Raw genomic sequence first — 16,645 nt, forward strand, 5'->3', positions numbered from 1 at the left:
TCCCCTCCCTCCCTCCCTCCCTCCCCTCCCTCCCTCCCTCCCTCCCTCCCTCCCTCCCTCCCTCCCTCCCTCCCTCCCTCCCTCCCTCCCTCCCTCCCTCCCTCCCTCCCTCCCTCCTCCTCCTCCTCCTCCTCCTCCTCCTCCCTCCCTCCCTCCCTCCCTCCCTCCCCTCCATAGAACCAAAAATCAGTTTCGATCGATCCGCCCCAAAAGGGTCTGAGATGGGATGAGGTATCTATTCATCGGACTACTTTATTGCTCTAGATCTGTGCATCTGTCACAGATCTAGAGCAATATCCGAATCTGTTCTACTTCTAGGATGATCTATTTTCGGGCGGTGCTCGAGGATGCGGCGAGCGGCTTCGGGGGCAGCGGCCATGGCGCTGCTGCTCACAATCGCGTTGCTCATGCAGGAAGGGCGACGAGAGGAAGAAGAGCAAGTGCCGGAAGACGTGGGACAGGTGAAGATACAGCATGAATCTCTCGATCGTGGGGAGAAGGAGCTGAAATGGCCGAAATGGAGACAAAGTTTTTCATGGCCGGGGAGGAAGGGAGTGGAGGAGCTTCAGGAAGATGAGAAGGGAGGAGGAGGGAAGTACTCGAGAACTCAGTTGCTGCTCTCGGATGACAGGAAAGCGCTCGCTCTCTCCCGCCTTGCGAGGAAGAACATGCAAGACTTGATGAGAGAGCACATGGATGGAAAAGCTGCCATTGAGGGGAGGCTGCTGAAGGAAGAGGCTTCTCGACAGATCGACCATGAAGAAGCGCAGGATCTGGAAGCAGAGCGTCTGAGGTCAGCGATCCATGCTTTCGAGCATGGCGTGCCTGCGGACATCGCGCGCAAGTTCTCCAGGGTCCGCTCCGAGCTCAAGTCGTCGGCGCAGGGTGTCGGCAGGTATGCAGCATCGTCCTTGAAGAGTGCGCAGAGGGACTTCGAGAGTGCGCTGAAGGGATCCATGGCGAGGGGGAGGCAGACGCTCCAGTCCTCTGCTTCCTACAACCGCGATCGGTATCCCTCCGGCTACATCGACTGGCAAGCCCGTTATGAGAGGTGCTGGCCGCATTGTGCGCCTGAAGACAATGTGTACGATCACATCAGGACATGGAAGTATCCGTATGATGAGCGGCATGGTGGGCACGAGTGGAAGACATGGAGGATCAAGCCGAGTGGGGTGGATCGGGCGTACCAGAAGGCGGAGCAGAGCGGGAGGAGGGAGCATAGGAGCAAAACGCCCTTGTATCCTCGCATGAAGGCGAGCGCTGGTTTCGATATGAATGTGTACTGGACGCAAAGTCAGGTTGACCTCCAGTCGGCCGTGAGTGTGGCGGCAGGAAAGAGCAACGTGTCCTTGTACACAGCACATGTTGACCTCGCTGATCAGCAGCCTTTGCTCAATTCTGTGAGCGAGAGCACCAATGGCCTTGTTGTCTGGAGTGGATTTATCTTTGTCAATGCTGGTGGGGAGTACACCTTCACTCTGAACGCAGACAGCGACTCTGCAATCTGGATAGACCATCAACAAGTGACAGCAACAGATGGCGGTAAAGGCACCGCGACGACATTTCTCCTTCCCGGCTTTCACTTCTTCAAAGCAATATTCTGCAAAGTCTCAGACCGTCACGTCATGACTGTGAGGTCTTTCGGCCCGGACACCGGCGGCGTGGAGAAACTCGTGGAGGGTTTTCACGACTTCAACCAACTTCCAAGCCCACAGGTAAGAACCTACGTACACTGCCTGCCCTTACTCCCCCTTCTCTGTGTACCTCACATGCAGAAGCAGAGCCTCGAAGGCGGAATTGTTTGACATGACTGTGACAGGAGCCACACGAGAGTCCGGCATCGTCACAGGCGTCCGCCCCCCATCAAGATCCCGACGCCCCGGCAAGCTCCCACTCGTCGTTCCATCACGTCGAACCTGAAAAGAACGTTTGGGATCATATCACCGACCAGTTTGACTCGCCATCGAGCGGGCGCCGCTGGTCTGATCCTGCAAGTGATCCTCAAGGATACTACGACAATGTCCTTGGGGATGGCAACGATGGCGACTTTGTCCCCCTCTTCCAGGAAGTTCCATCCCCTGATCCCACCGCTCCTCCTCTGGACCCTCCTACTCCTCCACCGCAGGATCCTCCTTCTCCTTCTCCGCAGGAAGAGCCTCTTCCTGCTCCAGAGAACTCCCCTGCTACCTCACAGGATCCTGACGCCGACGAAGCATCAGAGTCGGTCGCAGGAGGCAGCAGCTCCAGGCTGAAGATGAAGGGGAAACTTGAGATCCTCCATCAGCTCGCTAGCAGGAAGGCCGCGGCATCTTTGAAGATACCCATGGTCCGAACAAGCCCGGAGGCTCCGGTTGCCAAGAAGTCCAGCAGGAGCTCAGCTCTGAATCAGCCACATCATCAGGCCGTGGGACGGAAGGGCATGAAACAGACTTCGAAGCTGATAGCTGTTGGAGGATGGGACGCACAAAGTGGTGAGATCTGAGGAGAGCAGGAGGAGAGAGAGGAGAAGGAGGAGGGGCAGGGGCAGGGAGCAGGAGGAGAGAGAGGAGAAGGAGGAGGGGCAGGGGCAGGGAGCAGGAGGAGAGAGAGGAGCAGGGCAGTTGCTGACGACGAAACTGCAGGCCAGGTTCAGCAGGAGAACATCAAGCAGATGAAAGTTGTCGGGTAAGACGTCTTCGTTTCTTGCTTCCAGGGCTCGTTACTCACTTGCTCTCCCTCCTCCTTCCGTCCTTGCAGATTTTTCGCACAACAGGCCGCAAGCTCGTTGACGGGACAGCCACCTGTCGCTGTGGTAGGCAGACTGCCTGATTGAGCTAGCGAGTGACGTTTGCGCAGTCTCGGGTCGACCAGCGGTCCTTTATCCTCGGAGTCACAGCTCCTGACAAGTCGTCAACCCTGTAGAGGTGCCAAGGAGGACGCGATGTGGAGAAAGAGGAACGATGTGCGATTGTCCAGGTGCTAAGCAGACCTACGACAAGGGACTTTCTTATTGTTTGCTGTAAATATTATTCTTTGAAATTATGTAAATCCTTCAAACGTGATATGAGATGGTCTCTGCAAGAGATAATGTTTTGACGTCATGTGTTTACTTCTTGATTTGTTAAGTGTCCGAAGGAAAAGTGAAGTGGCTTGAGGACAGGGCTGGCAACCTGAAGCTATCGATTTGACTGTTTGGTACATAGTTCATTCTATACAACAAAAACCTTAAAGAGGGATGGGTTAGTATGTCAGTATTGATCTCTTCCGCAAGTTCGCAGAAGCTGGTTAGTTGAGGCTTGCAATGCCCCTCAGGAGGAGGACTTCATACGTGTTCCCGGTGTTCTTAGATTTGAACTCCAGCTCTACCTTTTTCACAGACAAGATGTAAACCCCTCACTCTGACAACAATCCCAGCAGCATTACCTTGGATCCAGTCGGTCCAAGGAGAACTTCTGCTAATTCAGCGAGCTTCTTTCCGTACACGTTCTCGCCATCGACCTTGAGTATAATGTCTCCCACCTACAACATCTTTGAGTTGAAGCGCATGCATCCACCGCAACTGCAGAAGTTGCTAACGGCAGCCAGCCACCTGAATCTTGCCGCACTTGTGCGCTGGTGAGCTCGTCAGCAACGACTTGACTTGGAGGGCCCCCGGATCAGTCGAGCACTTCTGAAAGTACGCCCCGATGCCAACCCTGTCTGCTGTAGCAGTTGTTTCCTGCGGGATGAATCGGTCATACAACAACCCTGCTCTCGCTCCTTCCTCACATGGGGACTAGTGAAGCTCACAATCTCTCCTTCCTAGCAGACTAGATCAGACAGAGGTCAGTGAAAGGAGACACGTCGAGACCTTTCGAGGGACTCGAGAGATCTGTCTCTCAGTCTGCTGCTTGACATCGTTTCTCTTGGCGCAACAGCTCTGTTCAGCTCCCATTTCTCCTGTACACCATCAGAAATCGAATGAGCATGATTCCTGACAGAGGCGAGGGGAAACTATTCTAAAGCATGATGTGCGCAGAATACTTTCACCAGCCAAGTAGTGAAAAACTGTTAGGACGAATTGGATCCAACACCACATTTTGACACCATCCATCTCGCCTATCTAGAATTCTATTGCCTCTGTTCAATTTATCCTAACTCCTGTATTTCATCCTCTCCTAGCTGCATAAGATGATCATCGTCTTCGAAACTGCAGATATTCGTTCACAGTGGTAGCTCGTGTCCTACGAGACTCTCCTAAACAAGTTCACAACCTAGAAAATTCTCATCTCAGTCTGGTTTGTTGCGCTCATCTTTACACGTTTATATCTTGGATTTCAGGAGCCACACAAAGACGATAGCCGGGGAGCTTTCTAGCTTGTCTGGCACCATTTGGCTCCTGACAGTTTTTGTTCCAACAACCTTTTCCTGTCCCATGTGACAATATTACAAGCAATGAGGTATGATCTGCTTGACAACCAGCACAAAGATTGACCATCCTTGTTCTGCAAGCACGTCTATATCCTGCTCCCAATCCATAACATTGACGTTGTCACTCTGTGCCTCTTCCTCGAATGCACCGAGTCTCTTTGCCTTGTCTCTGTTGCCAAGTTCAGCTAGCCTCCATCACCATCTTCTGCTGATCAACTTTCACGAGGAATGCCTTGTATCTTCTATCCTGTACGGCATTCCTCGTTTCTCATCTTCCTTCCTCTACTCTTGCATGGCTCTTCGCTATGGTTGCATTTTCCGGGCCTTCATCGCCACAAATCAAATATCGACCCTACCTCCCTGCAAACCCTACCCCACTCCTCCTACCGTAGTACCCCATTTTGATATCGTTATCACCCCTGTGTTCTCTATCCCCTTCCCTTGTATTTCACCACCCCCTCCCTGCAAAATAACCCCCACCCCTCCCAGTACTAAGTTTGAAACTTGTTACACCCGACCGGCGGACCGGGTGCCCGCGGCAGTGCCAGGAATCGGAGGGGACCTATCCTCGGACCCCCTCTTCTGACCGTGCCTACCCTCTAGGCTTACCACCTCTGGGCCGGGGGCTTCGCGCCACTAGAACTGATCGGACCCACCCCTTTGCAAGTAATCATGGCAAGTTCGATGAAGTACCCCCTCCCCCCGGTAGGCTTGGCCGGTCGGTCACGGTGCCAGTTGGCAGCGGCGGCCGCGCGTTGAAACGGCCGGCACTTCCGTCCGATCCGGGGCCGCGCCCCCCGAGCCCGGCCGGCCCGGATCGCCGGATCGCCGTGACACTCGGCCCGGAGGCTCAGTGCCGACCGGGGGGGGGCGCCGGGCCGTCGGCACTGAGTCACGGTCACCGATCCGAGGCGGGCGGTTCGCCGTGACGGTCACCGTACGCCCCGGGTCACGGTACACCGAGTGTCACCCGGTGACCGGCGCCTGCTGGCACCGTGACCCCGGCCGGGCGTCCCGGGCCCGGCCGGAGTCACCGACTCGAGTCCTCGGATCCGACGGTCACCACGCCGGTACGCGGCCCGGCCTTCAAGTACTGCGCAACTTGATGAATCAGAGTCTTACAGAGCGTTCAGTGTCGAGAGTTCCAAGGCAGGCCTCACCGTCGGCTAGTCCTGGCACAGTACGGTACGGTATGTGTGTTTAGCCTGAGAATCCGATCCATTACACTCATGACAAAAAGAGAGTTTCTTTCCATGCAATCGTATGCTTCATTTTCATTTGTGTTATGCCAAGAAGTTCTGATCAGCTCGCTGTCATCTATCATCTGCAACTTTCATATCACCATAGTTTATTAAAATCAAAACCAGCACTCAAAGCACAAACAAAACAACCCAGCATAATCAAATTGCAGTGCGGCAAAAGAACAAAACAATGAAACCTACAAACAAAGACTGACAAAGACTTCATGCAGGACTACGACCGGTGCAAGCTGACTGCTCCACATGGTCCAGCGCCTCGTTTAAAAGGTCTGCATCTAAGCCAATTCTCCATTGCAGAAAAAACTGCTGCTGCTTCCCCTCTCCAATCAAGCCAACGAGTGCCTGGTTTCTTTGTTCAATAGCCATGAGGTCTTGCCTTCCAGACATGCTATCACTATCATCATGGTGATCTATCTTCATCAAATCACTGCAATCATATTTGCTCCAGCTGCGAATCCGACAATATGGCCATTTGTCGAACCCCAGTCGGCGGCAAGCTTTCTTGAGGGCTGTCAACGAGATACCCAACTTGGTTGCGGCATCTACCTGCTTGAGTTGCTGAAGCTGCATGATGTCCTCTCTCTTGATCTCCACTGTTGGGTTGGGCTTTCCGTTGTTTCGTCTCGTGGATATGGTAATGCTATTCGGCCTTGGAACGGCACTTGCTACTTTCGTCATTCTTCCGGTTTTCGCACTATGGCGCAACAGGCAAGAAGCAGAGAGCCCAAGATAGAGACTGATGACACTAGAGACCTTGGTGCACAGAGTGCCAGCTGAATTCGGTCCAACGATCCAAGTAGCAGAAGAGGATGGGAAGAAATAAAGGAACGATAGCAACAAGTTGGCCACAACAATGGCTGGAAGACACTGTCTGGCGGGGAGGGGAAGAATGGACGAGGAGAGAAAGAGGTATGGAGAGGAGTAGATGTGAGAAAGAGGTGGAGCGAACAAGGATCAAAGCTCAGGGCGGAGGAGCGTTGAACAGGTGAAGCAAGGGGCCACGAGTTGAAAGGGAGCGAAGGACCAAAACAAGCCGAGGAAAGACCCATCGAAAGAGGGGGTGGGGTCATTAAAAGTAGGGTCATTTTAATCTTCAATGTCTCGAGAGTACGGGTGGTTTCAGATGATTTTACAATAGGGGTGGGGCACTACAACGGGGAATGCGTGACTCCTTCCGTAAACCAGGGGGTTGGGTGATGCTAGAAGGGAGGTCGTAAGTCATGGAACGATCGCCACCAACTGTTGCGATCTCGGTATCCAAATCCGGAGATGCCAAGAAGATTGGTTTTAGCATTTCGAAAAGGTCTACTTTCGAAGGACTTGTTGGGGTCGTTTACTCAAATATACAAGTTTGTGACTACTGGTATTCTAATATCCAGGTGAAAGATATGTGACAACAGCCTATGGTGGCTACACCACCCTACTGAATAGGCACCGCCCACTACCGTGTTGCACTCAAAGGGTGGGGTAGACACAACCGGACACTCGTCAGGGTGGGGTGCTGAAGTTGAAGCCTGCAAAATGGAGACGTGACTTCGGTACTCCGAGGGGCTCCAATACACATTTGTACCGAGTTTACCACACAGGATCGGATCCTTCGTTCTTACTAGTATGTGATATAAACTAGTAGCCGCTCTATTAGTACGGGACCGTGCCAGTAGTACTACGGCGTTCTCCCCCTCGAGAGGCCTTGAGTCAGTCAGCGTTTACACCAATAGTACCAGTAAAGTCAGTACCGTAATTGCCGCCAAGTCCGAGCACTATACTGAACCCGGTACGGTACCCGCTAGCTGAGCGGCCGGCCAGTGGTCGCCGGGGGGCGCGGCATGATGAGGCCCGGGTCAGGGTACACACTACTGAGGTTGCCGGCCCGGCCGGGCCGGGCCGCCCGGCCGCCTGGCACCCCGGGCGTGACTCGCCTCACACCGGGTGAGTCACGCGGCCCGGGGGGAGCTTGAGTCATCAGTCAGTGAGGGGCCTCCGGCCGGCTCCCGGACTCCGGAGTCCCGGTTCAAACCGTTGGCAAGTTGTTACCGTACAGTGACGGCCATCAACTTGCCCGAGTCAGTGGCTCCGGCGGACTCGAATCCGACTCGGAGGCTGATCGGAGACTCGGAGACTCGGACGGACGCCGGGTCGGACTCCCCGCCCCCCGGCGGCGCCGGCGGCCGCCGCAAGCCACGGTTTCAAGTTGGTCACCGGGCCCAAGTTGAATAGGCCACGGTACTACCCGGCGTACTTCCGAAGTTCCCGGAGTCCGGGCCCGGCCGGAGCCGGGCCTGGAGTCGGCCGGCCCAGCCGCCGGGGCCCCGGGCGGCCGGGCGGGCCGCCGGGCCGGACTCGGACGGTCCGATCCGGGCCGGCGGCCGCGCGCCGGGCGCGGCCCGGCGGCGCCGCCGCCCGGGCCGGGCCGCCGCCCGAATTTCGGCCGTGGCCCGGGCCAGTCATGAGTGGCACTGCATGATCCGATGATCCGATGATCGGTCGCCGAATCAGGCGGCGTCACGGTGCTGACGGCCGAGTCCCGGACGGTCCGGCGGACTCGTACAGCCTGGCTTGAAGCCTCAGCAGCGGCACGGTCCGATCCGATCACTATCTGTACGCGGCCTGACTCGGTCCGATCACTGAGAGTCACGGTCGGGCTCGGACTCCACCCTCGGAGGCTCGGACCGTGTGAGTCCCGGGCTCCCCGGCCGGGCGGCCCGTCGGCGGCCCCGGCGCCGGGCGCGCGGCCGGGCCGTGACTCCGGCCCGCCGCTGAGAGGCGCTCGCCGCGGCGGCCGCGCGCCGCGCGGCCCGCCGGCGAGCGGCGGAGTCACTGTCCGGCGATCCGCGGCGGCCGGGCCGCGGGCGTACTGACACGGCCTGAGCCTCTTGTCCACAATGATGATTCAATGACTCCGAGCACCATGCCAGGCCGGCGTTCAACCCGGCGTACGGTAGTACCGGAGATCATCACGGCGAGGTCACCCCGTCACTCGGACTGGCCGCCGCCGGCGCGCGGGCCGGGGCGCTGCCACGGACGGTCAGACTTCAGTCCCGGGTCCGTCGCCGTGGGCCGCCGCCGCCGCCGGCCGGGCGGCCCCCCCGGGGGCGGCGGGCCGCTGCCCGGCCACTGAGGATCGGGCAAACAGTCAGTGCGTCCGAGCGAGAACCAAACCTACTATTCTGATCTTTAAAACTTAACTTTGAGTAAAGCATCACTATCCTGCCAACTGCTGTCCCCCAAACTTAACTGATACTTTGAGTAATCATTATAATAAACAATGAACCGGATACAAACCTGTGTCCTTTCATTGCCGGGTGTTCCCCGACTCTTTCCCACTACCCTCTTCTTGACCTGAAAGTACCCCACTTCTTTCCCTGAAAGTACCCCTCTGCTTCCCCTGAAAGTACCCCGCCCTTCTCCGTCTACCCCCACTATGATTGAAGCTTGCAGCAGTACGTAAGATGCCTGCTTTGTAAACGGGCGACCCCTTGGAGCCCTACGAAGAAGGCGAAGGGGACAAGGAGAAAGGTGTAAGAGGGAGGGCTGCTCAGCTGGTATCATCGGCTAAGAGGACAGAAGACAAGCTCCTTGCTCTGGAAGAGAGTTGCTCTAGGAGAAGCAGCTGTCACAAGGGAAGAGCAGCGTGAGGGACTGTTGAAGAGGCTGGAAGGGCTTGCACGGCACTGTGCGTGAGGGTGATTGAGAACAGGAGACAGGAAAGAACGAAACAAACATCACAAACACGAGCATACATTAATGTGCCAAGTGGAAGGGATCATTCCGTCCTCAGCTCTTGCCAGTCACTCAGTGGAAGAGCTGACATGGCATCAGTTCCGGGACATAACCAGCAGCGACACCTTGTATCCGGCGCCCCATCATCATAAGACTCACAGTGTGGTCCTGACCTATGATGAGTTCTCCTCCAACGTCCCAGCAGACTTCCTCCTTGATGCCTACCTCGACGGCGTCTCCAGCGACTGGATGGGAGCTGGGCTGTGCATGGACGATGGGCCGAGGAAGCATAGTCTCCGACTTTTTGACGATTTTCGATTTCCTTTCACGGATCACAATGAAGAAGATTCGCTCAACTTCAGGGAGGAATGCTCCTGCTGTGAAAGAGGCAACCTGTGCGACGGGATAGTTTGCACCTATCAGGCCCCTCCTCCTGTTTCCTTCAACACGATCCGGAGCAAGGATGGCAGCAAGTCTTGGAGGTTTAGGGTTTACAACTCGCAGGGTCCAATCGAGGTCTACTCAGAGGAAGTACACTTGTGGAGAAGGCACAGGAACAGGTGTATGGGGTTACAAGGACTGCTGTAAGTCCTTCCCAACTGTAACGCTTCTCAACTTGCCCTCAGTCTCATCGATGGTTGTGTTTGATTGAAAGTGAGAACAATGATACCGGTTGATGCTTGTCATAGTAAAGAATAAATCATTTAATACACCTCATCCCGTCTCCCATCTTCATCCTTGTCTAAGGAGAACCACACTCTAATCACACCTGTCATCACCCCTGGTAAATCCCTCACGTCCCTCCTCAGTCCGCTCGCATCATTCTCGCAAAGCATGTCTTTCTTCTCAATGCTGCTCGTGCTCTTTCCAGAGTGATTACTGCTGCTTCTTCTCCTGCACCTGCTCCTCTCGTGCCTTCACAGCAGGAGGGACAATCATCTGTAACAAATATCGATCACCGCCATGCCTGAGCCAAGGAGCAACTCTCCTTAGCTGAGACCAGGAGGGCCCCGGTAACATACCCGAGCATCCCGCAGCCTTGCGAACAGGAGTTTCAGGAGAAATGAAGACGAAGAGTTGGAAAAGGAGGAGGAAAAGGAGGATGGAGATGAGGTGGAAGAGGAGAAGAAGGATGAGGTGGAAGAGCAGTTGGACGAGGAGGGGGCAGATGAGGAGGGGATAAGCACAAGTTAGATCAGAACTGACCACATTGCAGCAAGATCGCACTATGGAGATCAAGATACCCTTGCAGGTAGTGAATCTGTTGGAAACAACCAATCACAATGAGGGAATAGCAGGCAAGTCATCCATACAGCAATCCCGAAGGCGAGGAATATGACAGCACTCGACGAATTCTTCGCATTTTTGGCCAAATGCGTGTGTGAAAAAAAACAGCTACAAGGTAATCAGCAAACACAGCAGGAAAACTTGACAAGGATGTTCCTTACCCTCCCATCAAGAAACCAAGAATCATCTGCGAGTACATCAAATGTTTGCCGTTGTCGTAGAGGTTTAGGAAGCCGATGCTTGCTTGCACCAGGCCAATCACTGGAACCATCCTGCCATGGATATGAGAGCCTCCCTTTGGAACACTGTCGCTACCAAAAGGGGATGCCAAACTCCAACTCGAGCTCCCGAGCAAGAATCCCCTGATGATGATGAGCAAGTCAGAAGGTTTGCAGTGATGTAGCACGAGGGACGGGGAAGGGAAGAAGCGTCAGGGGTAGGAAGAGGGAGAGGAGAATGGGGAGGGGCAAGGAGATAGGAAGAAAAGAGATGGTGGGAGAGGTGTGGCAGCGAGAGGAGTGGGGGCAAGGGGGGGTGGCAGGGGAGGGGAGGGGGAGGGGGGGGGGGGTTTCGTCATGCAGCTACCTTGAAGAAGTCAGAAGTGAAGAGAAATGCCATGAAGCCGAGGATACCTGTCTCAAGTAGCCTTGCAGGCAGGAAGTCAATACAGGAGCACTTCCTGCTCTGCCATCCTAGCTTGTATGGGAAACCCCATTTGCTGTGTGTTGAGGGCTATAGTGCAGGCGGATGATGTGATGGGTAAACGTTCATCGATGTGATGGGTAAACGTTCATCTCAGAAGGGCGAAATGTCGTTCTCACAACCAAAGCAAGCGACCTCGCGCTCAGCGAGGAGATCAAGCAACACAGTAAGTTATTTGAGCATAATTTCTAAATGTTCTCTTCTCCGTTCACCCTACATGCCGATAACGAGTGCGTTTCTGTCTTCTTTAGCACCTTCTATGTCGAACCAATCAACTTGATGCTGACTCGCTCTCCGTTCTCCTCGTACTCTGTGCTTGCCCTGGAAATCCTTTTATCCTTCTCCTCCCTACTCGCACTTCTCCTTCCTCGCTCCTGTCACTCCTCGCTCCTCTCACTCCTCCTGCCTCGCTCCTCTCTTTCACCTATCCTCCCTCCTCCCTCCTCCCTCCTCCCTCCTCCCTCTTCTCTTCTCTCCTCCCTCACCTCAGGAACTCAACCCACTCACTGGGCTGGATATAAGCCATGTCGGGCGCAAGAATGGCAGGCTAAGACTACCGGTAGTTGAGACCAATTTTGAATCGTTTTGGTGGGGTAGGTAGTATGGCACGAAGGATCTTCCATGCTCAGGGAGCGATTGGCTGCAGGAAGCGAAGCAAATGAAGGGAGGTAGGAAGGATGAGGAGGAGAAGGGAGGGAAGGAGGAGAGGGAAGGGAAACAAGGGAGAGGGAGAAGGAAAACAAGGGAGGTAGAGAAGGGAGGAGAGTGGGTAAAGGCAAGCATGGACTGAAACGTGAACGGATTCCCGAGAAGCTGTCAGTATGATTGAGACGAGGCATCGAATGATGGAGTAGATATCAGTGGATGATGGATAACATCAGCGATGTAGGATGGTGGAGACACAAGATGGTACATTACGGCTAAGAGCATTCGTAGGATTCAGAAGGATGAGATAACGGTGTACGCCATGGTCAACGATACGATTCAGCAAGGCAGCAAGCAACATTCGTACATAACTTGGTTTATTCTGGTCTGAGGTGTGTCAGGATCCCATGAAACTGCACGGCTGGCAGCGAGGAAGCGACATGCTGGAGGCAAGCACTGAGGCCCCTCATACCCGGGGGACCTGGGGCTGCGCCTCCTCCTCGGCGAACTGCTTCATCATCTCCTTCTGCTTCTCAGTCATCTGCATCGCAAGCGTCAGCTCTCAGCAACTCACTTGCTCATGGCGCGACTCACGTTCTTAGGAACGACCACCTTGAAGTGAACCACCAGGTTGCCGAACCTGTTCCCGTCCATGTGCCGTGCCCCGTGCCCAGTCAGCACTCGGGTGCTCCCCGGCTGGATCCCAGCTGGGAGCGCGATCTCCTGCTCCTTCTCGAGGGTGGGGACCTTGATCTTGCACCCGAGCACGGCCTGCGACACAGACAGCGGGTACTCCAGATGAACGTCCGCGCCTTCTCTCCAGAAGAAGGGATGGCTCTTAATGTTGACGGATATGTACAAGTGACCCGGCGGCTGCCCACGGTCCCCTGACTCTCCCTTGCCCGGCATGCGCAGCCTCACGTCCGGGTCCAGCCCCCCCCTGATCTGCACCGTGATCTCTTCCTCCGCCTCCACCTTGCCGCTGCCTCTGCATCTCTTGCAAGGAGTGTCTACCGTGGACCCCTCGCCGTTGCAGGTGCTGCACACCGACTGGACTTGGATGAAACCCATGGCTGTTTCCATCACTTCGCCAGTGCCCCTGCAGGTCGGGCAGGTCCGGCGCTTCGTCCCCGGCTCCGCCCCCTCTCCGTTGCAAGGCTTGCAAGTGTCCTTCTTGCGCACACGGATCGTCTTGGAGCAGCCCTTTGCAGCCTCCATGAAGGAGAGGTCGATCTGTACATGCACGTCCTTCCCTGCTCCCCTCCTTCTTGAGTTCTTCCTCCCTCCAAACATGCCGCTCAGCTCCTCGAAGATGTCCATGGGGTCGCCACCAAAGTTTTGGAACCCTTGGAAGCCCTCGAAGCCCCCGAATCCACCAGCCGCATTCCCATTCGCGTCCATGCCACCCATATCGTACATCCTCCTTTTCTGCTCGTCCGAGAGGATCTCGTATGCATTGTTAAGTTCCGAAAACTTCTCCTGCGCCTTGGGATCCTCTTTGTTCACGTCGGGGTGTAGCTTCTTTGCTTTCTGGAAGTATGCTTTCTTGATTTCCTGCGATGAAGCTGATTTGGGCACACCTAGCACCTCATACAAATCCTTTGCCAACACCGGAGAGCTCGAGCGAAAAAACCTTTTCCCATAAAAACTGCAGGCGTGGAGGTGCTTCAGATTCATGCTGCTGCCACATCGGCCAGAGAAGCTCCAGGATGGGCTGGAGCCTGCTGTCTTACAGTCATCGACGGCTTGCTGTCTGAAAACGCTCGTCGAAATTTTCCTCTTCTCAACACGCATTCTTGAGCAGCTCGTCAGATTCCGCACTGAGTGCGCAATCCGATCTATTCGGGTCGCCCCCATCACGTTTCTTGCTGCTGTCATGAGCCCATTGACATTCATCTGCAATTTGTACACCTGAGAGTCCAGATGTCACTGTGAGAACTAAGCTTTTTTCAAGATGGTGTGAAAACAGGAGTAGGCACCGCATGTTTTGTGGGAATGTCAAATTGCCTTGATATGCTGCAGTGCCTCAAGTTTCTACATCAAGAAGCTCTAGCCCGAATAGCACTTATTCTCCTATCATTTCACTCTTTCATCTTCAGCCATGTATATTTGAACACAAACTCCGAAGAAATCAACCTCGAATAGAACACGAAACTCTCATGCAGAACTATCTCAAAGCATTTACAATGTCCGTCCGTCTCTTCAGCCTACAGCAGGCCAGCTACCTTCCAAGCACTGACTCTTGCTTTCTTTCGATAATCGCCCAACGCCTTCAGACATCACCAGAAAATCGCTCTTCTTTCCTATGGGTAAAAGTCTGTTGTATCTCAAATGCTTGCTTTGCGAGGGCTCGCAAAAGCTGAGTTTCCTCTTTCCTTCTTGTCTCATCCCCTCCTGCTCTGACACATCTCAAACACTCTGATCCAAATCGTGTTGTCCTCTCCTTCATGCTACCGTCAAGTGAACGCTCCTCTCCTCTCCCCCCGTCCCATCGCAATTCCACTTTCTTCTGCGGCATGGAACAAGCTCGTGCTACATCTGTTTACCCGCAGAATGTTCCACCCTGTTGTTCACACCCCCCACCCCCAAACTTTGTGATAGTACCCACCATCATGTCTCCAAAAAAACCATCAATGTACGGGTAGAACTGGGTACAATTGAGTCTCGAGGGGTGGGTAGGGAGAGGTTCAAGTGTGGGGTGGGCAAGTGCGGCATTGTGGGGTCAACGCGAAATGCTAGTCACGATACCTTGATGAATTGATAGGGTTGGGGTGGTCAATCTTTCAAAATGGAGGGGTGAGGGTAGTCTTATAACCCTACGAATCATAATTAATTGAGTGGGTAGTGGTTGTATATGGGTGGTATGAATTTCAGAACGTGGGGTACTGTGTCGACATCCACCAAGGGTACTTGTCGGGGTGTAGAAATATAATCCAAGCGGTGGGGTACATGAGGGTAGGGGTCATGGGTCCCCCATCGTACCGAAAACATTTGTTGGATCAGGGTAGTAGTGTTCGTGAGATAAGGTAGCAGGGTGGGGTACTGACTCGTCCGATTTCAAGGTTTCACCCCGGGTGACGGGCCGCGGCCGGCACCGTCCGATCGGAGCCTGACTGCCGGTCCGGCGGGCCCGGTGACGGTGCAGTGCGCCGTCCGACCGTTGGACCCGGCCGGCCCGCACTGCCGCAATAGTAGGCGGCAGTCCTGCCGGGCCCGGCGTGCTGCGTCTCGGATTCCGAATCAGTGCCCCCCGGGCCCAGCCCCCAGGCCCAGCCCCCGGGGCCTGCCGTGGCACGGTCATCGCCCCGGCGGCGGTTTTATCGGTGAGTGGCATTCTCAGATTCATGCCAACTTGAAGTTCATCGGCGCGATCGACTTGAAGACGCTGAGCCGCCGAGGGCCTGCCACCGGGTAGCCGGCGGTGCCGTGACTTTGTCTCTTTCTTTCTCTCTCTCTCTGTCTCTTTCTGTTCACGGTTTCTCTCTCGGAAAGTTTCTTTCTCTCTTTCTCTTTCTGTTTCTCTTTCTCTCTCTCTCGGTCTCCAAGTCTATCTCCAAGTGTGACTCCATCCCTCCTTTTTCTTGCTGCCCAATCTCTCCTCTGGCTGCTGCAGGTTTGTTCTCTCAGTAAACGTGCTCCTCTCTTGACTTTTCCCTCTCTTCTCTTTCTCCTCTGTCTTTCAAAGTTTTCCTTGTTTCCCGTCTATGGTCTCTGCTCTGCTTCTTTCCTTGTGCCTTCGTGTGTCCTATTGTCTTCTTTCGCCTCCTGTCTTCTCGTCTCGGCGCCCACCTTCCTGTCGTCTGGTCTGGTTTGGTCTCCTGCTTTATTTCGTTTGGAGTCTCCTCTCGTACACTCTATCCTCCCGTTCTCTCAGCACTTGCCTCCTCGTCTGTTCTCATCGGCTCTCTTGGCCACTCTTAGCCTCTCGTCTCGTCTCGTCTCGTTTCATTTCCTCACGTCACGTCTCATCTCGTCTCCTTTCCTCTCGTCTCGTCTCCTTTCCTCTCGTCTCTCGTCTTCATTATGCTTGTAGAATTTAGTCTCCTCTTCTCTAGTCTCTTCTCCTTTTGTCTCGTAAGTCTGTTCTCTTCTATGCTCTCCTCACTTCACCTCGCCTCTTCTCTTGTCTCCTCTTGTGTCATCTTGTTTTCATTTCACTATGTTGCGCTGTTCTGTGCTGTGCTGTGCTGTGCTGTGTTATCCTCCCTTTTCTCTTTCTCCGCTGCTCTGCTCTGCTCTGCTCTCCTTCTCCACTGCGCTGCTCTGCACTGCTCTTCCTCTCCTCTCCTCTCCTCTCCTCCCTCTCCTCTCTCTCCTTCTCGATTCTTCTTCCCTTCTCTCCCTCAATCCCGTTGTTTTACTCTCCTCTCCTCTCCTCTCCTCTCCTCTCCTCTCCTCTCCTCTCCTCTCCTCTCCTCTCCTCTCCTCTCCTCTCCTCTCCTCTCCTCTCCTCTCCTCGCTCTCCTCTGTCGCACAGGCGTGTACGAGACAAAAACTCTTGGCGACATTAGGCACTATAGTATCATCAAACATCAGCCAAATCTCGAAGCGGCTATTCCTTTGAGAGCCTGCAATTCTGGACACAGGCTTGTGGAGGGGGAATCGTGGATCCGTCGGGAAGTTAAGCGCAGGGGCTTCTGGAA

General features: G+C 54.7%; 6 protein-coding genes across 6 annotated transcripts; 2 read left to right on the forward strand and 4 right to left on the reverse strand.

Moving 5' to 3' along the window:
- Positions 1–347: 347 nt before the first annotated feature.
- On the forward strand, positions 348–3,002 carry GUITHDRAFT_118427 (hypothetical protein; the record flags this gene model as incomplete). Its single annotated transcript, XM_005822332.1, has 5 exons — positions 348–1,715; positions 1,820–2,471; positions 2,622–2,664; positions 2,836–2,903; positions 2,956–3,002. The coding sequence occupies 5 exons, from the start codon at positions 348–350 to the stop codon at positions 3,000–3,002; spliced, it is 2,178 nt and encodes a 725-aa protein (XP_005822389.1).
- A 262-nt stretch (positions 3,003–3,264) lies between these two features.
- On the reverse strand, positions 3,265–4,072 carry GUITHDRAFT_118428 (hypothetical protein; the record flags this gene model as incomplete). The annotated part of the gene is made up of 6 exons (XM_005822333.1): positions 3,265–3,345; positions 3,403–3,498; positions 3,569–3,697; positions 3,748–3,780; positions 3,830–3,918; positions 4,009–4,072. The coding sequence occupies 6 exons, from the start codon at positions 4,070–4,072 to the stop codon at positions 3,265–3,267; spliced, it is 492 nt and encodes a 163-aa protein (XP_005822390.1).
- Positions 4,073–5,852: 1,780 nt separating this feature from the next.
- Positions 5,853–6,326, reverse strand: GUITHDRAFT_118429 (hypothetical protein; the record flags this gene model as incomplete). Its single annotated transcript, XM_005822334.1, has 1 exon — positions 5,853–6,326. One exon carries the CDS (start codon positions 6,324–6,326, stop codon positions 5,853–5,855), a length of 474 nt encoding a protein of 157 aa, XP_005822391.1.
- A 3,066-nt stretch (positions 6,327–9,392) lies between these two features.
- Positions 9,393–9,956, forward strand: GUITHDRAFT_146516 (hypothetical protein; the record flags this gene model as incomplete). Its single annotated transcript, XM_005822335.1, has 1 exon — positions 9,393–9,956. The coding sequence occupies one exon, from the start codon at positions 9,393–9,395 to the stop codon at positions 9,954–9,956; it is 564 nt and encodes a 187-aa protein (XP_005822392.1).
- A 288-nt stretch (positions 9,957–10,244) lies between these two features.
- On the reverse strand, positions 10,245–11,273 carry GUITHDRAFT_118431 (hypothetical protein; the record flags this gene model as incomplete). Its single annotated transcript, XM_005822336.1, has 7 exons — positions 10,245–10,335; positions 10,391–10,406; positions 10,575–10,629; positions 10,682–10,763; positions 10,817–10,927; positions 10,971–11,017; positions 11,241–11,273. 7 exons carry the CDS (start codon positions 11,271–11,273, stop codon positions 10,245–10,247), a joined length of 435 nt encoding a protein of 144 aa, XP_005822393.1.
- Positions 11,274–12,495: 1,222 nt separating this feature from the next.
- Positions 12,496–13,604, reverse strand: GUITHDRAFT_47700 (hypothetical protein; the record flags this gene model as incomplete). The annotated part of the gene is made up of 2 exons (XM_005822337.1): positions 12,496–12,543; positions 12,597–13,604. Coding segments are annotated over 2 exons (1,056 nt in total), but the record flags the coding sequence as incomplete, so codon positions are not given.
- Between the last annotated feature and the right edge of the window lie 3,041 nt (positions 13,605–16,645).

Source organism: Guillardia theta (genome assembly GCF_000315625.1).
Source record: "Guillardia theta CCMP2712 unplaced genomic scaffold GUITHscaffold_127, whole genome shotgun sequence".
Taxonomy (NCBI): domain Eukaryota; class Cryptophyceae; order Pyrenomonadales; family Geminigeraceae; genus Guillardia; species Guillardia theta.